This window comes from Hippopotamus amphibius, chromosome 1 (assembly GCF_030028045.1).
Source record: "Hippopotamus amphibius kiboko isolate mHipAmp2 chromosome 1, mHipAmp2.hap2, whole genome shotgun sequence".
Lineage (NCBI taxonomy): Eukaryota > Metazoa > Chordata > Mammalia > Artiodactyla > Hippopotamidae > Hippopotamus > Hippopotamus amphibius.
In genome coordinates this window covers 28,488,548-28,511,927 of record NC_080186.1, presented here as the reverse complement: position 1 = coordinate 28,511,927, position 23,380 = coordinate 28,488,548, and the positions used below count along the sequence as shown (strand labels likewise).

At 45.0% G+C, this 23,380-nt stretch overlaps 1 protein-coding gene across 5 annotated transcripts in view; it reads right to left on the bottom strand.

Annotated features, from left to right (window-relative positions):
* The window catches only part of AGO1 (argonaute RISC component 1), a 39,872-nt gene extending 18,089 nt beyond the window's left edge, over window positions 1–21,783 (bottom strand). For 2 of the 5 annotated variants that reach the window (XM_057705089.1, XM_057705098.1), the window contains exons 1-12: window positions 21,542–21,783; window positions 16,427–16,610; window positions 14,056–14,176; window positions 13,433–13,614; window positions 12,898–13,034; window positions 12,539–12,673; window positions 12,302–12,389; window positions 11,513–11,660; window positions 7,212–7,331; window positions 6,709–6,831; window positions 6,440–6,573; window positions 3,096–3,280 (exon numbers count right to left, since the gene is read on the bottom strand). In XM_057705089.1, coding sequence (XP_057561072.1) covers window positions 3,096–3,280; window positions 6,440–6,573; window positions 6,709–6,831; window positions 7,212–7,331; window positions 11,513–11,660; window positions 12,302–12,389; window positions 12,539–12,673; window positions 12,898–13,034; window positions 13,433–13,614; window positions 14,056–14,176; window positions 16,427–16,610; window positions 21,542–21,566 — 1,582 coding nt within the window. In that variant the 5' untranslated portion in view covers window positions 21,567–21,783. Of the gene's footprint in view, window positions 1–3,095; window positions 3,281–6,439; window positions 6,574–6,708; window positions 6,832–7,211; window positions 7,332–11,512; window positions 11,661–12,301; window positions 12,390–12,538; window positions 12,674–12,897; window positions 13,117–13,432; window positions 13,615–14,055; window positions 14,177–16,426; window positions 16,611–21,541 lie in introns of those variants that run through there. The other 3 variants (XM_057705104.1, XM_057705112.1, XM_057705123.1) reach the window with 3 other exon arrangements.
* Window positions 21,784–23,380: the final 1,597 nt, after the last annotated feature.

Sequence of the window (23,380 nt, the reverse complement as noted above, 5' to 3'; positions counted from 1 at the left end):
AAAAGGGCATATATGTTCAAAGGACATGTACAAGAATGTTCAGTGAAGTAGTATTTATAATAGTAAAAAATGGAAACAAGCCAAATATGTCCGTTAATAGTAGAATGGAGAAGTACATGTAAACTGTGTTATAATCATATAATGGAAAAACTGTAACAAACTGCAACTAAAAAACATGGCTAAATCTCACAAACATACTGCCAAGTGAAAGAAGCCAGACACAAAAAAGCATACATGATATATGACTTCATTTATATAAAGTTCAAAGATAGTCAAAACTAATCTATGGTGTTAGAAGTCAAAATAATAGTGGTTACCACTGATGGGGAGTTGTAGTGATTGCTAGCCTGGGATTGTGGTAAATGCTCTACTATCAGAACTAGGTACTGGTTACCCTGCTGTAACACTTTGTAAGAATTCACTGAACTGAACACAAAAGATCTCTATATGTATATTATACTTCTATAAAAAGTTTACATGAAAAAAAATAGTATCAATTTAGTGGAGAGGAAGGAGTTAAAAATACTAAGGACAGGATGAGGTATGGTAGCAGATTAGAACTGGACAAATGTGACACAGTCCTTTTACACTCTCAGGGCAATCACAATGCACGTGGACCTTGCCTTGACCATCACTTAGCCTACCAGGAAGGAGGGTGAAGGATCTTTAAAAGAATCTGACTGCTCCTCTTAACTGCAGGCTTAATTCCTAGGCAAATGCCCCCATTATCTAAGTGGTATAATATGATCAAAGAACAGCATGTAAATGGAAGAAACCAAAGGTCCTAACCAAGGTATGAGACTGGAGAGAGGTATAACATGTCTGAAGGGAAAGGGAAAATTCTCTGAGTAAGCACCAACTTCTCTAAGTATGAAGCACTATACTCCACAGGTAGGCCAGAAAAACTGGATTCTCCTTCTATGGAGGGAACCAGAAACATGAATAATTATACAAGGCAGTTCTCCTAAAAAGCATCCTTATTTTCTAACCTAGGGACATCAATTTAAGGCCCAAGAGAGACATGGATTTGACATCAACCAAATTCCAAGGACTGATTATCATGTGAGTGGAAGGCTCTACCTTGGGCATATTATGTGCAGAGGGAAGAAGGTTTCAGAGCAGAATCAGATCCACAATATCAAGCGAGATAGTAATTGATCAGCAGCCTGATACAATTTCTAAAGGAATAAAGAAAGAGACAAGTTAATCCTCTAGGTAGGATGACAAGAGAAAGCTTCTAGGAATAAGTACATTTAAACTAGGACTTGAAGGATACAATTTTAAGGGGATAAAAAGAGCATTCAGATATTCAAGGCAAAGGCAAATGATGTAAGCAAAACCAGAGACTGGAAAGCACAGACAAGGAATGAGCATTTAAGGAATCTACCATGTCACAGGCACTGTGTTAGATGCTGCCTTTTATATAATTAATCACTGAGACTGAGAAAGGTTAGGTAATTTGCCTGAGACAGTAAACTGGCATAGCCAGGATTAAAATCCAGTTCTATCTAATTCCAGAACAAGTGATCCTTCTGGTATGTGTGGCAAAGGGAACAGTACAACATGAAGCTGAAAAGGTTAAACTAAGATCAGGGCCCTAAAAAACTTTTATTTTGTGAATGGGGAGTAATGAAGGGTTTTTTTTTTATTTTTGAGAGTACAATCACAAAAAGTCTCATCCAATAACCCATATAAGAAAGATTTAAGAAATGTTAGAACTAAATTGAGAAAAGTAGGTGGAAAGCAGGGAATACATCTTAATACTGTAAAAAAGAGCATTAGAGGTGAAGCAAAGAGAAGACAGACTGCCCCCAAAGTTTGGATGAAGGTACCCAGAAGCAATTGTGATGCCAACAGAGAAAATTAAAGAGAAGGGCTTACTGGTAAACAGAGAAAACAAGCTACTAAAGAGATAGTTCACCAAAACACTTTATAGGAGCAGAGAGCACATCTGTTTTATCCACCAATGTATTCAGGATCTAGCACAGCGTTTCTTTTCACACACAGAAGGTGATCAATAAACTCTTGCAGGAAGGAGAGACGCCAAAGGGAGAGATAGGAACTGCAAAAAGGTCAAGGGTTGAATCAAGATTTTAATAATACATTATAACAAATAATAACAATAGTTGATGACTGAAACAACTGAAATGGATGAGAATTTCACTAGAATGAAATGGCAAAAAGAAAGGGCAGAGTATAGAAATCTGGAAAATGCCAGGCATTCCTGGTAATGACAAAAACAATTAAGGAGAGAAGAAAATATCAAGAAGTCAAGAGGAGAAAGGTCATTGGTGACCCTCTGCAGAGGAGGTTTAGGATAATGGTAGAGGTAAGATAAGTGAAAAAGGCTAAGGAGTAAGTGGCTGGTGAGGAAGTGGGAGTAGAAAATGTAGAGAACTCATTTTAAAACTCTGATGAAGAAAAATAAGAAAACAGGAAGAAAAAAGCTAAAGGAGATGGCGTGATTCTGGTAGTATGCTCTAAGGTGGGGAATCTAAAGATGTTTGAGGGTTAAAGGATCCCAAAGGTAGCAGGATGGAACAGAAACAAGAACACATGTGGGCTGAGTAAGATAAGAGGAGAGACATCTCTTCCTTTGAAGCGGAGAGGTAGAGAAGGAAAAAAAAGAGTAAGAGAAAAGCACTGAGTCAGAGATGTATATAGTCATTACTATTCTTAAAAGAGAGGGAGAACTTCTCAAAAAGTCTATGTCATTCCCAGCAATGGAACACCAACAGAACCACCACAAATTCTGCTAGGGTGTGCTGCCCTAAGGCCTGAGAGACAATGCACTCCTAAAGACAGGAATCTGGACGGACCCATCTCTGTATCTGGCTCAGCCTAGCCTGGCCTAAACACCAGCGCACACAGGACCCCAGTAAATGTTACTGGGAGGGAGTGTGAGCAGGTAAACAGGACCAGAGATGACTAAATGGCTCATATAGGCTGGTATTTCTCCTCTAAGAAGAGCACTGACACTAAGGAACAGCTCTGGCTAGAGCCAAGAATCCACACTGAGTCGTCCCTAGGATTTTCCAGGGAACTACCCTGAGAAGAGTTCTATCATCGTAATCACTGTCCCAACAGAACTGTACCATACACTGGCGTCTTCCCTGGCAGGATGACGATAATGAGCTGCAGCCCTGAGTAGGTGTTCTTGAGATGCCGGAACATGGGCTCCACGCTGTCTGCCCCCTGCGCATATTTGCAGAAGCAAGGCTGGCCCTGAATGGGCATCCCTGCATCCTTGGAAATCTTCCGCAGCTGGTCTGTGAAGTTCCTGCAGCACAAGTATGGTCATAACAGGAAGCAATAAGTCCCACTTTAATACCTCTAACCAAATGCCTCCATCTTAGGTGCCTAGCACTGTGGCAGGCACTGACAGATTCTAAGATGAATGAGACATCATCACATTGAGTGTAAAAAACACATTTATAGTTGGGTAGGACAAGACAGAGCTTGCTAAGTGCTCAATGGTACAAGCAGAGAGCTGAGGGAGCCCAGAGAAGGGACACTTGTAGGAATTCTCAAAGCCCCCCACATTCCTTTGTGGTTCCCATAAACAGCTGGTTCCTATGTTCTAAGTCTACAGCAATAGGAAGATGCCCAAGAGGAAGGCCTCTTGGGTCAAATTAAAATAAATAAGGTTCCAATAGTGATCAGAGCACAGGAGATGCTCAGAAAAAAATGAGTCGCCCCCCCCCCCCTGCTTCTCTGACACCTAAGAGCAAATAATTAAACAAGCTTCATTCTTTTGGCTTCAGAGCTTTACCCTAGGAAAGGAAGACAAAGGTGGAAAAAAGGGTACGAAAGCAATAGATCAAAAAAAAAAAATCAAGCTACATAAATATAACGACAGACTGAAAGGAGCAGCAGGAAATTCAATTTGTGAAAATCTTACACTTAGATTAAAAGCAACAAGGTACAAATAGAGAATAAAAGCAATTGTTTAGGGGATGTTGTTATATACCATATAAGTATCAATGATGGATTCAAAAGCCTATGCAGTGAGAAAATAAATTTTTTCACTTACTTAGTAAAACAACAACAACAAAAAAACCCCCACAAGATTAATACAGTACAACACTGTTGTGTAGAGCTTTAAATCACTTATATACATATAGGTATATAAAATACATAAATTGGATAGGAAGGTTATAATAATTCATGACTGACTACATTGGAAAGGAGGAACAGGACTAGAATGGAGGATATAAAGGAATGTCAAATTTACCTATAATATTTCATTTACATTTTAAAAAGGATAAAATAAATATGACAATACTCTGGATGATGGACACATGGATGTTTTCTATATTCTTTTTTTTTTTAATTTTTTAAGTAAAAGTTAGAATAAAAAATACAACCTATTATTTCAGGTAAACAAGAGCCAGGGCTCTGATGGACTACTAACAGTGTTTCTTCCATTTCTCTGCTTTGTATACAACTACAGCATAGCTACTAAAAAAGCCAATGTGTTACTAGGTTCCATTAATAAGTGGGTCTCTACTTCACGGAAAGTGGTATTCCCTACCTTCTATTACCAGATCACACTTGGGATATTATCTCCAGTGCTGGGGGCCACAAAGTGTTGAGAGAAATCTACGATGGGCAAAGTCTTAAAATCCTGTCCTGAAAGTGACGTAGCTGAGGTAACAGGGCCTCTTTAGCCAGAAGAAAAATTCTGAGGGTTGACCCTAGGACTCCCTTATCCACCCCCAATTACCAGTTTCTCCACTTTTATGGCCATCTTCATCTCTTCCCCTTTTGTCTCACTGGAAAGGATTGCTTTACCTGTGCTCTGGATCCCATTCCCTCATACACATGTAGGAACTTTGTTTTATTTCCTTTCTAGTTTCTCTGGGTTCTATTTTCAGCCTCTGTTCACTATGCACATCCTCCCTGGACAACCTCACCCACTGCCACAGCCGAAAACTCCCAAATCTTAATCTTTAGCCCAGAACCACACATGCAACTGGGTACCCTGATCCAGGTATACAAGTAACATTTTTAATCCCTGCATTGCAAGAAAGGGTTGTCTGATGAACTGACTCCTTCCAACTCTGAGATTCTAGGTTTATCAGTTTCTGCATCCCAAAATACCCAAAACAACAAACTACTTCTCAAAAGAATGGGACAGGGGAAGGACATGGGAATGAGAGAGAAACACACCAAGAACAGAGCTACCAACAGGTGACACAAAGGCACAGAGCTGAGAACCTTTCTCCTATTGGTTAAGGACCAGCCCTCCAAAGCCTGGCCAAGGCTAAGAGCAGCCTGGCCTAAAAATGGGGCTAAAATCTCAAGAACCCAGGAAAGGAGACAAGGAACTCATTTAAGATAAACTATAATTGTGATGGAGGTAGTTGTGTATCTGTGAGGGGAGAAGGAAGGCCAGAGTCCTCACATCATCGGGGACTGCTGTAACTAATTCTTATGAAAATCCCAAGGCAAGCTGAACCCACTAGGATACACATCTCTACTAATTCTCATCACTGCCCAAAGTGGTCAGCTTCACCAACTCTTTCTCAGCCCCAGAGTACAATGACCTTACTCCAGATTCAGAGAAAATAAAAAGCTGCCACTTCAAAAGACTACAGGAACACTGAATTGTACATTTTAAATGGGTAAATTTTGTGGTATTTGCAAAATATTTCAATAAAGCTGTTAAAAAAAAAAAACTGCAGGAGAAGGGTCAATGACTTCTTCGCTTACTCATTCACTCATTCAACACCATTACTCCCCTAACCCGCTCCTTTAAACCATCTGGCTATATCACTTTCCTCATTGTTGTCATCTACTCCCAGCCACTCAGCCACAAGTGATTCAGAGGCCCTTACAACTCATGTTCACCTAATTCAGGTCACGTGGACCTGACTGAACAAATTCTGCACACGGGAAAGGACAGCTCAGAGTACCAACCGAACTTTTATTTCCAATTAGGAATATAAGCTTTGAAACTTCAGATCTGATTTGATCCCAATCTGACACTTTATTGATATGCAAACCTTGTGCAAGTTACTTAACCTCTTTGAGCCTCAGTCTCCTGAAAATGGAAATACCACCACCTACTCACTGTGAAGATGAAATAAGAGAACATAAAATTAGGTACAGTGTTGGCACAAACATTATAGTCATCACTACTACTGTTTACTACCTGTGTTAATAATTAAAACCATAAAATAATTCAGGTCTCCCTGAGGGAGAGTCATATCCTGAAATCCTCATCTCTGACACAGATATGGCTCCTTGTCAAGACTCCTGACCTCAGATGGACAGAAAAGCAGAAGGCGCAAGTTTGAGCCAGTCAGCATGGGGGGCAGAGTTAAGAGTCAGAAGGAACAGACTACAGATCAAATCTTGGCCCCTTGGGAGTAGACGAAGTTAGGCAGCTCTAGGGTCCTTACCACCCTTCCATCCATACACCCAGCCTCCTTACTTGAGCACTTCTTCTCGACACTGTTTTTGGGGTGCGAAGCAGGCGATGGCCCAGACTTTGATCTCAATCCCATTGTAGAACTGTTTCCCCCGCATGTCCCAGACACCCTGATTGGGTGTGGCAATGGCCCGGTTCTGGGGATAGGCAGAGGGGGCGTCCAGGTGAGCCTCAGTAGAGCCAGGTGGGTAGGGGAGCAAAAGCCACTGGCTATACAACCAAACCTCCCCCCACATGCCCCAGAGATGTTGTCTGGCCCTGACCCTGCTCACCCGGCCGCCGTACTGCAAGATGGGGGCCGGCAGCACTCGCCCTGTCACCTCCGTCATGTCGTCCTTCACCTTGATCCCAAATTCCTGGATGTAGGGATCTAGGTTGTAGCTGGCATTCTTCATCTGCAAGACAAAAGAAGGGGATCTCAGGAGAGCAGTAGCTTGGCAATACAGCTCACCCACCGGGTCACAAGCAGAAAGCTCTGAAAAGCAGCTGAGGCTGGCAAGGAATAGCCCTAAAAAGGAGGGAGGAAGGGGAAAGTGGAAGATGAGGTAAGTGGGAATGGATAACACAGGGAAGTAATACAGGTGAATAAAAAGAGATAGGAAAAAAGAGATAGTAGCTACAGGGTCAAGAAGCAAGAGTAGTCCTATGGAGTCCCAGGCAACAAATCCATACTTCTGTTTTCCTAAGAGTCCTGCCAAGGCAGAAAGGCATCTACACTACCAGGGACTCCCATGACTGAGCGATCAAGCATATGTTTCTCTGCATCCTCACTGACCAGGCGGCTGATCTCCTCTTGTCTGTCTGGGGCCGATCTAGCTGTAGCCTTTATCATGGTTGAAGTCTGGTTGTCAGTCAGCTTCTTAATGCAGCGTTGCCCAGCCACAATGTTACAGACCTACAGAAATGAGAAGAACAGGTAGCACTGGTTTGAGTATAGTCCACCCTGCACCCACAGCCCCACAGTAAGGGAAGAGGCCTTGGCTGTCATTCCTGGGAAATGGACTAGAAAATCCCCCGTTCATAAATAGGTAAGTTACAAAATATCCATGTGCCACACAAAAGGCAATATAGCCACTTTGTGATTAAGAGCTTAGGATCCAGAGCCAGATCTGGGCTCAGAGCTCATATATTAAATAGGGAGAACACTAACAATCTCACAGCACTGTTTGGAGACTAAATTAAATAAAGCACTTAAAGAACCAAGTACAGTTCTGAACATAGTAAACTCAGTATGTTGCAGCATAAATTATTATTTACCAAAGGACCCGGTCTAGAGCTCTTCTGAATACTAAAAACTCAATATACACAAACTGGATTCTTCGGTAGTAGGCAGCTCTCCAATGGTAGCAAGCAGTAAGTTGTTCCATCCTGCAAACACACCAAGAGAACTAGCAGTGGCTCTTAACTCTTGAGCCCGTGCCTACAGATGATCACTGAGCCCTTGGACTACAGAAATCACTCTCTGTTGACGGACAATGTCCTCTGCTGGTGTGAGGAACATCCTGCCACATGGTTCCTCTGTACCGGGCCCAGGAGAACACAAGGGAGATCAGAAAAGACTTTTTAGTGATATATAAGACTTCCACTGCCCAACATACTATATTCACGAAGCCGTGAACAGGAAGCCTTTTGGCAGAGTAGAGAGAACTAGCAGGTTTGGAAGACTTGAGTCTGAAGTCTAGCTTTACTAATTCTAGATGTTACCTTGGGCAGGACTCTTAACCACTCTAAGACTCTGCTTCTTGAATTTTAGTCACAGGAAAAAACATTAGCTGGCTCTTGAAGCTGTTGTGAGGATTCAGATGAAATGAAATGTAAAACTTGCTCCCATAGGGCCAATACTCTAAGTACTGGTTCTCTGCCTAATTTCCAGAGTTCATGCTGAACAATGGTAGGGAAACCCAGGACAAGGTCACCTGCCCTTAAACTCTGTATCTCAAAGAATACATAAAATAGTCAATTCACTTAATGAAAATCCAGAATTGTTATAATTTGTGAGGTTGCTCTCTTGAAGGCACCTTAAAGTTGCAGAACTCTTTACAGATAATTTCAACTACAGAATCAACACTAGAAAAAAAAGACTAAAGCAGGGATGTGGAGAAATTGGACCCCTTGTGCACTGCTGGTGGGAATGTAAAATGGTACAGCTGCTGTGGAAAACAGTATGGTGATTCCTCAAAAAATTAAACACAGAATTACCATATGATCCAGTAATTTCACTTCTGGGTATGTACTCAAAAGAAATGAAAGCAGAGACTAGAACAAATATTTGTCACCTATATTCATAGCAGTATTATTCATAATAGCTAGAAGGTAAAAGCAACCCAAGTATCCATCAATGAATGAATGGATAAACAAAATGCAGTATACACACACACACACACACATCGAAATAATATTCAGCCTTAAGAAGGAAGGGAATTCTGACATATGCTACAATATAAATGAACCCTGAGGACGCTATGCTAAGGGAAACAAGCCAGTTAAAAAAGGCCATGTATTGGGCTTCCTAGGTGGCGCAGTGGTTAAGAATCGTCTGCCAGTGCAGGGGACATGGGTTCGATCCCTGCACCAGGAAGCTCTCACATGCCGTGGAGCAGCTAAGCCCGTGCGGCACAACTACTGAGCCTGTGCTTTAGAGCCCGTGAGCTACAACTATTGAGCCCATGTGCCGCAACTACTGAAGCCCACGTGCCTAGAGCCTGTGCTCTGCAACATGAGAAGCCACAGCAATGAGGAGCCCACGCACCGCAAAGAAGAGTAGCCCTCGCTCACCCCAACTAGAGAAAGCCCGCATGCAGCAACAAAGACTTAGCCAATAAATAAATAAATTAATTTAAAAACAACGACAACAACAAAAAACATGACTGCTCATCCTTTAGTACTCCTCACATAGAGAAGTGGGGTCTCTGTTCCCTCTCCTTAAATACAAGTAGGATTGTGGCTGGTTTGACCAATAAAATATGTTAGAGGTAACACGCCTCCCCCGCCAAAAAAAAGAAAAAAAAAAAGGCCATATATTATATAATTCCATTTATATGAAATGTCCAGAATAGATAAATCCACAGGGACAGAAGTAGATTAATGGTTAGTAGGGCTGGTAAGGAGGGCAGAAGGAATGGTAAGTGACTATTAATGGGTATGGGCTTTCTTCTGGGGGCGATGAAAATGTTTTAGGATCAAACATCAGTAATGGTTGTGCAACTCTGTGAATATACTAAAAACCACTGAAATGTACATTTTAAGAGGGTGAATTTTATAGTATGTGAATTATATATCAATAAAGCTATTCTAAAAAAAAATTATCACCTACAATAGCTTATGTGATTTGACCTGGTACCTCTCTCCAAAACCATCTCCTACTACTTTTCCCTTCATACACTACATGCCAGCCACTATGTCCTTCTATCTCCTTCTCTCAAGAAGATCCAAGCTCCCTGCTGCTTTAGAGCCTTTGTACTTGCTATTAAACTCCTGCCTGGAAGGCTCTTCCTTCAGGTTGTTAAAAGGTTGGTTCTATCTCATAATTTGGGACTTAGCTCAAATGTCTCCTAGAAGAAGCCCTCCCTGGGGTCCAGTGATTAAGATTCTGAGCTCCTACTGCAGGGGGAGCAGGTTTGATTCCTCGTTGAGGGAGCTCCGCATGCCCTTGGTGCAGCCAAAAAAAAAAAAGCCTTCCCTGACCACAATAACTACAGTGTATCTCCAACCCCCTCCACTCTTATCCTGTTTTATTATACTTATAGCATTTACCACCATCTGAAACTATCTTATTTATCAATGTATTGTCTATGTCCCCCTTCTAGATTGTAAGCTCCATGACAGCAAGGACCTTGTCTGTCTTGTTAATCTCTACCTTCCCCACACCTAAGAGTGTATGACTCATAGTAAGAGCTCAATAAGTATTTGTTAAATAAATGAGCAACAGTAAAAATCAAAATATGTCATCATATATTCACCTTGGAAACTACTGTTTAAACAGAAGTTATGTCAATTTGCTAACAAATCTCAGCTTGCAGTAGATATTACCCAAAGCCTATCTACTTAGCTGGAATTGCCCCTAAAGACTTCTGTTTACATCTCAGAGAACATATTGTCTTCATCCCACTTTCTGTGCATTGGCAGCTATTACCAAGTCAGAGTTCTTGGGTTTTGGTATCTCTTCTCCCTTCAGCCTAATTTTCTCTGGTTAGTTCTGAAATCCCAAAAGCTCACAGAAGGCTTAAGCTTTGGTCCCCGCTATCTGACTCCTGCTGCTAGAATAGAGTAAGAAAGTAATCTAGGCTAGTGCTTCTCCAACTTAAGTGTTCATATGAATCCTCTTTGGATTCTGTTAAAAGAGGTACTGATTCAGTAGGTCTAGGTGGAACCTGAGATTCTGCATTTCAAACAAGCTCTCAGGTAACATCTATGCTCTTGGTCCACTGACCACACTTTGAGCAGGACTAGACAAATGAAGCAGTCAGAGGTAGTTTCTCATTAGACATTTTGGCTAGTGTATAGCAAGCCAAATACAGCCTAGTGGTTCTCCATTTGTATTCTATGACTTAAAGAGCATTACTATTCTTTCTCTAATTGCAGAATTTCAAAGGTCTCCTGAAGCATAAAAATATGACAAATCTTGGGGCTAAAACTTTTTCAAAAAGAACACATTGATCATTGGGGAAATAGGATTCACATTACAGGTAACATTCATTTCCATTTTCTGTAAAATAAAGTACACTTGTATCTTTAGGTCACTTAGGATCCCCAATTCCAGACAGGGAAAGAGAAATTAAGAGGACGTGAGTGTAGGTATCTGAAATCTCTGTCCTGAATGAACTACTTACTTACTAAACAGTAAATAGAGCTTTCGCCTCTGCTTGGTAGTCCTGAAAGGATATGAGAGCAGGATGGGGGAATAAGTAAAGAACTCAGCAGTTAAGAATGAGGCCTACATTTCACAGAATGACCTCTTAGAACATCAGTTTTCCAAACCTCAAAATGAGAGACTACAAATGGAAGAACAGACCTCTGACGATCAGTGTGCAGGTACAATGCTTGTCCCCCAGCCTGGCCATTACTTGGCAGCCTCACCTCTAGGGGCAAGTAGGTATGCTTTTGTTCTTGGCCAACTTGCAGGCAAGGCAGGTGGGGATACTTGAGCTGAAGGTTATATTTCTGCTTGAAATACTGTGCCACTGTGCACTCCACAGTCTGTCCACTCTCCAGCTGCAAGGGAAACCTGTTTGGGGGAAGGGAAAGAGGTATCATAGCCCAGCATTCAATAACACCTTTCTATACCTACAACCATGGGAAGCGCCAGATTTCACTTCATCCCTAACCAGCCTCTTTGAGCACTCCCACCACTCATGGGAAGCAGAGGCAACACAGGGCTCCAAGAGTGAAGCCAAAGATTTGAAAGGCAAGTTCCACAATGGTCAGATCATGTCTGACTCATCTGTATTTCTAGTGTTGAACATGCAACCTGACACACAGTAGGCACTCACAGTCCAGCACAGTCTGAGGTGAAGAAGGTAGATGGAATCAGTGACAACTTTCCTAAGGTCTAGCCAAGGATAACAGCCTTCTCTTTCAAGAGGAAGAATAAGTTGAGAGAGAGTCTAACATTTATAGAACTGAGAAAGAAGCCTGCTGTATAGTAAAAGCCCAAGATAGAAAGGTGGAGACCAAGAAGGTAAAAATGGTAGGGAGAGTATCAATGGCTCTGGGAAAGTAAGGGGGAAATGCCAAATTCCCACAGCTTTTTTCAAAAACAGGGCTCACCCTCAGGGCCAGGTGGTGGTGTGGAGAAAGTAAACAGAGTATGTTGAAATATCAGCCCTCTTCCACCAATGGTATGGCTTAGCAGCCCTGTTAACTTACGTCTGATGGCTGGCAGGGCGGCGGGTAACATTACACACACGGTATTTCCTCTTCATCTGTCCACAGTGGGTCACTTCCACCTTCAGGCCTGGGATACACACACTGCTTGTCAGGGTTGGAAAAGGTTGTTCATACGCCCAGGCTTGGCCTCTCCCCTGAATACATCCCAAGAGGATTTCCTTCTGGGACTAAAGAGAAAGTAGCACGATTCCCATCCCCGCCTGGTTAGGTCCTCACCCTTGATCTCCTTGGTGAAGCGCACACGCTGAGAGTCCGTGAGGGGCTTGGGCTGCTCATCTATGTTCCTGATGTCCAGCACCTCACACATGAACTCAATCACTGGCTGCGCCTTGTAGAAGGCAGTGGCTGAGACTGTGGGGACATGGTAGGTACAGTTCAGCTCAGGTTCTGTCTTCCAGAATAAATGGAGGCACTGCTCTTTACACCCTCTTCCTTATAGGGTATTGGGATGGGGAAGGGGTCCCAGGGCTGTAGGGATTAGACTAGGAGTGTGGTTACAGAGCTGGGAGGGATGAGGCTGGGAGTGTGGTCACTGGACTTAGGGTGCCCCTGGCTCCATAGCTCTCCCCACTCACCATCAATGTTGAGCATCATCTTCCACATGGCAGGGCGCACAGACTGGTGAAAGCCGAACCAGACCTCGCGCCCACCCCCCAGCGGGTGGTAGTAGCCCTCAGGCGGTGAGAAGAAGGAGCGGCCCACAGGGGTGTACCTGGCAGGGACAGGCAGAGAACTGGTCCCTCGGGCACAGGCCCCCACCCTGTGAGGCATCCTGGGCAAGGAGTAGCCCTGGCCTGGAAGGCAGGACACCAGGGCTTTAATTCCAGCTCTGATCCTTTACAAGTTGTGTGACTGACCTTGTGCAAGTCTCCCCCCTTTTTCTGCCCTGCAGGGACAGATGGGGTGAGGTCCAAAGATATCTAAAAGGGACAGGGCCAAGGCTTTAAACCATCTAAATGTATATGCACACTTGCCTGGCATATGGTAGGGCTTCAAAGAATTTTTTATTTGAAAGGCACACCGTGGGACCTTCATGTATACTCATTCCCCTCCTCCTCCCCTAGCACTTCTGCCACCACTAGTAACCCAGATACTAACTACGCCCAGTACCTCATGGATGCCAGATGCCTCATGGCCACATCCAGAGCTTGCACAGACTCCAGGGGAACAGGGATCTGGCCACTAACCAAGGCCTCATGCAGCATGCGCCAGCTCACAATGGCTAGCCACTTGATGGAGACCTTGAAGATTCGATCCTTCCCTTCCCCAGGGATTGTCACCTCAAAGTCAACCTTCAGGGAAGAGAAAGAGGTGAAAGATTGCCAGTGCTTTCCCACAGTCCAACATTCCTTGCCTTGCCCCTACTATCCCTCATTCCATAGATTTCCCAAGAATCTGCTTCTTAAGCTGACAGGGACTCACAATGAAGACTTCAGAGTAAATCCAGCCCCTTAGTCTTTAGCCACCTTGGCTTAGTGTGTCTCTCCCTCTCAACCACTTAGTAGGAAGTCCTTTAGGTCTATTTTAAGTCTAATCTCAGTCTGTTTGTGACAGAGACAGACATATAGCAGACTAAATAAACATCAGCACCTACCCATCCCTCACCCTAAAACACACTTTCTCAGCACAAAAGATGAAAGGGATTTCTGGACTGCCAGACTCCAAACAGGCTTACTTGAGTTCTGTCCCTCCCCAGACCCCTGACACGGGTCCAGCCTGACTCCCAGCCTTACCCGTTCATTGCCAATGGGTAGTGCTGTGACAGTGTAAATGTTCTTCTTTCCATCATACACAGGCTTGCGATCACCAAAGATCTGAGGCTTGAAATGCTGGACCATGTATTCCACCACTTCCCTGTGGGGAATGGGAAAGGCCAGTGGAAGCTGAAAGTCTACCACTTCAAGCTCTTGGAAATAATTTAAAGTCCAGGCTATGTTGCATCTACTATATTCTGTCCTACCAGCTACTAATTTGTACTCTACAGCAGTGCTTCTCAAGCTTTAACATTCACATGAATCACCTGGAGATCTAAAATGAAGATTCTGATTAAGTAGATTTAGAGCAAAGTCTAAAAATCTACATTTCTAACATGCTTCCAGGTGATATTTTTGGTCCCCAGATCACCAAGGCTCTGAAGGACCTAAAAAAGTGGTTGTGAGTGCCTTCTGAGCTAAAGGAAGAAGGACCTCAGGATCTATCCAGAATAAGGAACAAAATCCAGGCTGCTCCAATCCCCAAACTGATAATCAAAAAAGGTAGATGGAAAAGAGACCTGAATTGGAATAGGAACAAAGTGTGGAAGAAGAACCTCACCTCTTCCACTTCTCTGAAGTCCTTCGTTCTACCACCCCAATTTCTCTCCATTATCATCTTTCTTGATTTCACTTCCTGTCCTTTGCTACTTAGACTCCAGAGTATCCATGTATATACTTCAAAATTCCAGCCCATCCAACTATCTGACTTCTTCACTTTCTAAACCAAAGCTCTTGAATACCACTGGATAAAAAGACTCAAAATATACATTGCAAGCAACTGTAAACACATGGTTTTAATGCCAATTAGGCCTCAGCGCTGCCCAGCAATCTTTTTCATATCTCTGATCACTTCCATCCTAATAATGTCAAACCTTCTCCACTACCCTCTAATGACAGAACCCATTCCTACCTCAGATCAACAAGCATCTTTAATAATTTTGAGAAGAGTAGAGCATAGAAGGCAAGGCCACCCTCAAGTTCCCAGACATATAAATATTTATATACACTTGCCTCTTTTCATCTCTTTCCTCTTACACTTGAAATATCCCTCTCATATATAATTTTTAAACATTTGAAAATATGTTCAACTTCACTCAGGAGAGAAATACAATTTAAAATTAGACCAAGATATAACTCTCTACTTATCAGAACGCCAACAATTAAAAAACCCAATATACTGAACTGGTGCAGATGTGGGGGGATACCTTACTGATGGGAGTATAAATTGGTACAACTTATCTTGAAAAAAAAAACTGGCAATATCTCAAAAATTCTGAATGTATTACACCAGCAATTTCAGTCCTAGGAATTTATCCTACAGATATACTCATGTTTGAGTGCAAAAATGTATCTATATTAATATTCTACACAGTTTCACTTTTGTAACAAACGTTTAGACTTAACCTAAATGTTCCTGAATAGATTTATCAAATAGGTTATAATACATTCATTTAATGGAATATCTATGAAGCTATGCAAAAGAATGAGGCAGATATGTAGGTACTGATATGTAATACTTTCCAAAATATATTGTTCAGTGGAAAAAAGCAAGGTGCAGAGCAAGGTATATAAGATTCCGTATTCTGTGTGCTTTAAAAAATCTTCTATAAACATACATGCCTGCATATGTATAGAAAAATATCTGGAAGTATGCTCAAGAATGGTAAGAATAAATGTGTCTAGGGAAAGGGACTAGGAGACAGGAGACCAGGGTAATGGGAGACACTTTTCATTGCTACTCTTTCTGTAATATTAAAATTTTTTTTACATTATGCACGCGTGTGTGTGTATATATACATATATATGTATGTCCTCCTGCCTCAGCAAGGACATCCCAGCCATTCCTTTCCTCTCTGTCCTGTACCTTTAACGTCTCCTGCACTAGCTCCTTCTCAGTTTATAAACATACCCATGTCTCATTCTTAAAAGCTTTTCATTTATTCATTTCAACAAATAATGAAATGCAGTAGGCACTATACTTGACCCCTATAATCTTCTCTAGCCAACGTATTCCCTCTTTCCCCATGCTTCATTGTCAAGCTATCTAGAAAAAAAGCTATCTGCTCTCACTATCCCTACCACATTACCTTCCATTCATTCCTTAACTCACTGTTAGATTACTAGCCCAACTCCCTGTGGCAAAACGTACCAACTGTCTCCTAATAGCCAAATCCAGTGATATTTTTCAACATTTACCTTACTTAGAATCTCTTCCTCAAAAATTCCTTGAATTTGCTGATATCACCCTCTACTAGTTTTTCTTTTACCTCTCTGGATTCTCTTTTTAAGGCTGTGAGACTCAGGAAAATAAGGACTACTGGACTTAGTGGCTTAAATGTGCATTACTTACCGGTTGACTCTGCGAGGACACTTATCCGGCTTGATATCCACCTCGTAGTGGTAGACGTCAATCTTAGGGATGTCCACCTCAAAGTAATTGGCCAGGAGCTTGATTGGTTTCCCCACAGTGCCAATGCCAGGCCGGCGAGGTGCCTGGAACACCTGCTGCAGCGGGGGCAGGTAGGCGCCTGCAGCTACAAGACAGAGAGGGTGGTGAGCCTGGTAATCTCCTTACCACTCTGATCAAAGAAGGCACAAGGCCTCCTAGAATGGGGGCAGCAGAATGTTAGGGAAGCCTTGTTCCTGCCTACCCAACCCAGCTGAGGGCTTCCACTGTCTGAAACAACCCAGGCTCATTTTTTAAAAACTCTTTCCAGTCAGGAAAATTATGCTTGTCTATCTTAAATTCATCAAATGAGTACGTAATAACTTCCTATTACATGTTAAGTAGCGGGGCTAAATCTGGCTCTAGTAACAAAGCTCTTTCTTCCCTCTACTAGATTAAGACTCCACCAGGTATCTAGCAGACCAAGAAAGCGCTATTATCTGTCAGCCAGATACTCACGTCACTCATCACCATGCTGAACACAAAACAGCATCATCTTAATGCTCCTCTGCACTGCAGGAAGAGGACAGTGTCTAAGATTAAGGCAATGGAATGGCTGAGGATGGAGCAGCAGAAAAGGAGAAAAGCCTAAAGGAGAGATTTTGGAGACTAAGGAAAAGGAGAGAGGCTGAAACAGGGAACTGGTGAAGAGGCTGGAACTGGAGGTCACAGCAGAAAAAAGCTTGAATTGGGAAGGAGGAAAGGCTGGAGTTAGGGGCTGGGGCAAGATAGGTTAGAGTTGAGAGCCTGGACAAGAAGCAAGGCTGCAAGTGGGGAGACAATGAAGAAAAAGTTCAAAAGAAAAAAAAGCTAGGGAATGAAGACAGGCTAAATATAGGAGACTGAGGCAAGAGCAGGCTAGAGTAGAGGACTTGGGAAAGAGGGGCAGCCATTAGCATGCTGGAGAAGATGAGATTACTGGTTCTGGGAAGATTACTGCTTCTAGGAAGAATTCAACATTCTCTCCAGACCCATAGCTCCTTCCACATAGAGGGCCCAGACAGTAGCAGAAGAGGTCAATTTTAAGAGAGGAGGTCCTTGGGAAAGGGTGAGGGCGGGGCCAACTCCCACTGCTTTCTCCTCTATTGCCACCAGCCTGATTGCTGCCCCAGGTTTTATTTTCTAGCTTGAGGGGAAAGGGAAGAAAAAGGGAAACTGCCTAAGAGAACCCTTTGTCTGCATCTACTATTGTCCTTGCCCGTAGAGGACCAGCCCAGGTGGGAGGAGAGAGGGATAAAACAGCCCAGAACCTCCCATTACCAGAGATCTGCTTTCACAGTTGGCCAGGCTGGGGGGATGGGGCATATCCTTAGCTGGGGGGTCAGGAAGAGGTCAGAATCATTCAAGGGAGGGGCATACTTCCCAGAGCTAAGCTGCTGTGTCTCCTTCTAACCACCTGTCAAGCCTACACTACTCCACAGACAGGGAAATACAGCCAGGGGAATTGTGGCCCAGCCTGGGGAGAAAAGGCCTTCAGGATTCAGCTACCTGGGGAAGTGAAAGCTTAACTACTAGCACCTGGCCACCTATCCCAGAAAGAGCTGGACAGAAATTATGTACAAGCCACAGACAGATATACACATCCAAACATATACTTAGACCTGGACAGTTTACCTTCACACACATACCCCTCACCAGACTAGACTGTGAGTTCTTCAAAGATACAGACTGTATCTGCCTTGGTCACTGCTGAATCTCCAGTGCCTGGCATATAAGAGATGTTCAATATACACATACTAACGAATTAACAAACAGATCCACAGACACACCACAAAGAACACACAAGCATACACAGCACACAAACACTGCAAACTACTCAGAAACAATTATAAACCTGGCACAGGACAAACATGACCCTAGTGGAAGTAGCTAGTAAGAGATACCCTTCCCCTCCCCAACTTCTTACATTCCATTCCCCTCCTTAGCCTCCCAGGCTGAATAATTGTTTGGAGCCTTGGGAGAAAGACATCCCCTAGAGCTAGGGGCTGAGTTAAAATGATGGGGGATGGGACAGACACTCTAGCCTTAAAGCCTTCTCTTCCCCAGAAACAGGACTACACACCAGACTTAGCCTTAGGCACCCTCCACTCCTAGAAGGCTTTGGGAAAACAGGGAGCCCCCACCCTCCCCTTCATAACCAAACTAGGGAAGGCAGGAGGACAAGAGAACCTCTCTCCCACTCCATCCCCCTGCAAGCCTTACAGCAGTACAAAGTTCCCCCCTAACCCCACCCTGCCCCCAGCTTTTAGTCTGAGAAAGGGAGACACTTCCCTTCAGACCCAGACAGGGACAGACGGCCACTTTGTGATGCAGATGAGGGCCCCGGCACAGAGGACAAAGCTTGGGCCTTGGGGGAAAGGGGCGGGGCCCTTCCCTGCAGACAAAAGCAAGGAGGGAGGGGCTATGAAAAGGACACTCCCCCTCCCCCCATCCCCAACCAGTCCTGAGAGAAGGAAAAGTAACAGAGCTGAAAGGCCTGGCTCAGGGATTCCTTCCCTGCAGTTCTGAGGCCCATATAACTCCCAATAAGCTAGACTGCCCATTCAAAAGACAAACTCAAGGCTGGGTTAGCCGTCTGGTAAGCAAAGAGTAAGAGAACAATCGCTCCAAAAAGAATTTGTCCACACACTGAGTACACACAAATTATTAAATATCCACACATGTGCTTAACCATTTATGTTCACAACTGAAATGTGATTCAATTCAAAAAATAAATACGTACTTGTGTCAGGGCCTAGACATTGGTTGGTTCCACAGATAAATCAGACACCACCTCTACCCTCTGGGAGCTCCTAGTCCAGTATATGTGCTTGAAACACACCTGAGCACAGAAGGCACACCTGGCCATAAGCCCAGTGAAGCCAACAATACCTTGCTTTGTGTATTGTGTCCTCCAACCTCCAAGAAAATAGTCAGAGCCTAGGAAGGAGGCAGTTATGGGATCCCTCCACTCACAGCTTCCAGAATGAATTTTAATTATACCCTTTGATGAGGTAAAGCCTGCCCCATTAGGCGAGAGCCAACTCCAGATACCAGGTTCTAGTTCCTTCCCTAGAAGTTTATTTATTGTAACACCAACCAAAAAAAAAGTCAATTTTTTCATCACTCTAGAAACCATTAGGAATTCATCAGAATAAGATCATGAGCAGTCTGGTATGGGTGCCAGCTCCCAGCAATCCATCTGGACCTCTGTGGCCTACTACTCTAGTCCCCAGGTTGTTGCAAGTAGTCTAGAGCCCAGAAAACCAGGAGAGCTCCTGGAATGGAGAGAGGGGCTTAAGGGAAGGAGGAAGTAGTTTCCTGAAGTCAGTTGATCCTTGCATTCCACCTTAAGGCTTACACAGCCTTTAATTTACAACTTGTTTTTGTCCTGGGGAAAGCAGTCACCAAGTACTAACAGATCACTGAATGGATGACTTGAATGAGTTGGCAGGAGCTATTTCCTTAAGGGGATTAGATCTGGTGTAAAAGACAAAGACACTTCAACCAGAAATGAAATTCATGTCCCAAATGGAAATCCTATTCCCACACCCAGATCAAATGGAAGGAAGCAGTGAGACAAGACCTAAAGGATTCCCAGGTTCAGACAGCTCCTCCCATCAAAAGGGTAAGAGACCTAGGACACAGGAGGTACCACTACTCCACAGGGCATCCAGGGACTCTGGTCTTCTTGGGGCAGCTTTCCCTAAGTTTCTCCTCTACTCTTACCTCCTTTTCTCCTTATTATGAATAAGGAGACGTTAATTAAGGCTATCACCTGAGACACACTATGGTAAAGGCTATAAACTTCCCCCTACCCCAAACAACTTATTTGTGACAAAAGGCTAGCTTAACAACCTTGGGTCTAATAAGATGGCCCTGATAGTTTCTGGGGAGTAGAGAGAAGAAAAAGAAAAGATACCCAGTGCGGGGCAGTAATCATAAAAATATTAAGGCATACAAAGATTAGGCTGTCAACTCAGTAGACACTCAATAGAGAGGTTATTCTCCTTGGATTAAAAGGCCCCAACTGCGCTTACTATTGGATCAGAAGCGTGCAAACCAGGCAGACAACCCCTTCCAGGTACACCTGGTCCTGGCCTTGGTCCCTCAGTAACCAACACATTTTCTAAGGCCTATCTTCAAGGAGGACCCGTCCCTAACGTAAAACATTGCTTCCATCCCAGTCTTTCCTCATCCCGGTGACAGAATAGGGTACTTTAGCAGTTTCCCTCAACCTATTCTTGGCAAATCATGACTGAAGGTTTTCAGGGCCAAGTGCAAGAGCCCGAAGATGGGGAAGGGGCCCATTTCCATTTGTGCTCTGCCAGCATAACCTAACAGAGACTGCACCCCATCAGCGCGCTCCTTTTTCCAAGCCAACCTGGAGGGATTTGGCGGCGGGTTGGGGGGAGGATTCGGGCGGCCACGCCCCCACCACATCGGGCAGCCCCTTCCAGCTGCCACCTCCGCGCATGCTCCGGCGCCTCTGCTCCAGCTCCCCAGACTTAAGGGGGGAAATCCCGGGGCTGGATCCCCACCCACTGCCCCCTGACCCTCGCCCCCGCGCTAGACCCGGCTGGGGCGGAGCTCACAGCCGAGCTCTGGCGCCTTCTCCCAAAAGACATCAGCCCAGCCCGGCTGAGCCCCCACTCCCGGCATGCGGCAGCTCTGGGCCCATCTGTGTCGATCCCCTCCTCTCCTGGACACCTGGAGCCCACCCCCTGCCACCTGCCGGGCCTCTCCCTAGGCCTCCCGGGATCTCCCGGAGTCCTTACGTGCGCTCAGGCCCTTCTCCCAGATCACTTGCCACCTCCAGGAGTGCATACAGCCTCCTTTGATAAATGCCCCCGTCTCTGAGCTCCCTTCACAAGGTTTCCCCCGGAACTGCACAGAGCCCCCTTCAAACTGGGCCCCCCATCTCATAAGAGCCCCTTTCCTCACTCAGGAAACCTTTCCTCACTCGGAAATCCTGCTCTTCACGCGGGAGTCCCCTAGTCCTCGGAGCATGCACCGTTCCCCCCTCCCGGGGGCCCTTACCTGCTCCCGAGGGTCCCGCTTCCATCCCATATACCCGTGCGGAGGTCAGGCGGCCCGGAGACTGTGGAGTCCAGCGTGAGGGGCCTAGGTACCCCGCACTTTAACTGCTTGGGCTCCAGGGCCGGGCTCGGCTACCCCCCCCCAAGCCCGGCCGCTCGCGCCGCCGCCCCCGCAGCCTCCGTTGCCGCCACCGCCGCCGCCGCGGAGCCTACAGCAGCTCCCCCTGCGAGCGCCCGGCCAGCTGCCAGTGCGCAGGCGCGACCGCCAGGCCCAGGGGGCGGACGGGAACGAGTCAAACGGGGCGCTCCGACGGCAACAAAGGCCAATGGAGAGGGGCGGGGGCACCGGGGACCGGAGGCAGCGGCCCCTGGCGGTCACCCGTCGCCGTGCAGCCCGGCGGGAGGGCTCCGGTATAAGCGCCGCGGAACCGCGCAGTGGCGTAAGTGGGGCGGGGCGGGAGAACAGCCCCCCGCAGCAGCCTCCGGCCTTGTCTTTTCCCCAAACGTGTCCCTCCAAGCCTACACACAGACTCTCCCCTTCGCACAGCCACGCGCACATTTCCACCTCCTTCCCAGGCCACCCTCACACACTCCAAGAGCCCCATCACCCAGGGGCCTGCCTCCCACCTCTCCTCCCAATCACCCTCATCCTTCAAGCCTCGGCTGCAAAGCGACTGCCTCCGCGAAGCCTTTCTCCGTCCCTAGTCACTGAACTCACTGACGCCACCCTCTCTTCCAGGCCGAGTACTGGGCGCCGAGACCACAGATATGAAAGAGACCCTGCCTACCCTGGAAGATGTCACAGTCTCAACTTAAGCGCAGCTACTGAGGTCTACCTGCAGGACCTCCGTGCGAAGCACCTGTCTCCACTTTCTCACCTACAGCTCACGCCTGAACTCAATCCGCTTCTCCCCTCATCACATCACTTAAAACACTTTTTGTGTCGAAATTCAAAGGATAATTTTCAATGCTTATTTCTCTGCAGCATCTGACAATGTGCCTCTCCTTCCTTTTTGAGCCTTCTACTTGGCTTCCGCATTTTCCGAGGTCTCCTATTGTCTAAGTCCTTTTCAGTCTTCTTCAAGGCCCCCCCTCTTGCTTTTGATCCATTAAATAACAATGTTCACCGTGGTTTCAAATTCAGCTCTCTTCTCATTCCACTCTCCACTATTCCCTTAAAGGTCTCATCCATTCTTATGGCTCAACTATCCTTCCAAATCTCTATTTCCAATCATGTCTCAGACTCATATTTCCAAGTGTCTGCTGGACAGCTCCACCTGGATCTACCAGCACTTCAAATTTAGAGTCCGAAACCAAACTCTATCTTTCCCCCACAAACGTGTTGTCCTATACCTCCTGTCTGCGAAGGGCACCTTCATCCCAGAAATGACAGTTTCTCTCTCTCGTTTCTTCCCCTACACAGTTGTTTACAAAGTTCTGACATGTTTACCTCCTGAAATGCTCTCACAAGATCTCCCTGACATTCTTCTGATGGCTCCTTATCATACCTTGCCAAAAGTATCACAGTCACCTCCTTGCTAGTCTCATGGTTTCTGGGAACATTTCCCCTATCTGGTCTGCATCAACTGATAGGTGGTAAGAGATCCCAACTCAAACACAACTTTTCCATATACTCATTCATATGTACTCATACATCTGTATTTTTTGATGCCTACTTTACACTAGATGCTGTGCAGAAAGCTAGGAACTTAAGAGAGAGACCATATCCAGTCACTACCCACTGGGAAGATTAATTTCTGACATTTTTCACAGTATGCTTTGCTTTTCTCTAGCAGAGGTTCTCAAACAGCTGGCATCAGAATCACCTGGAGGGCTTGTT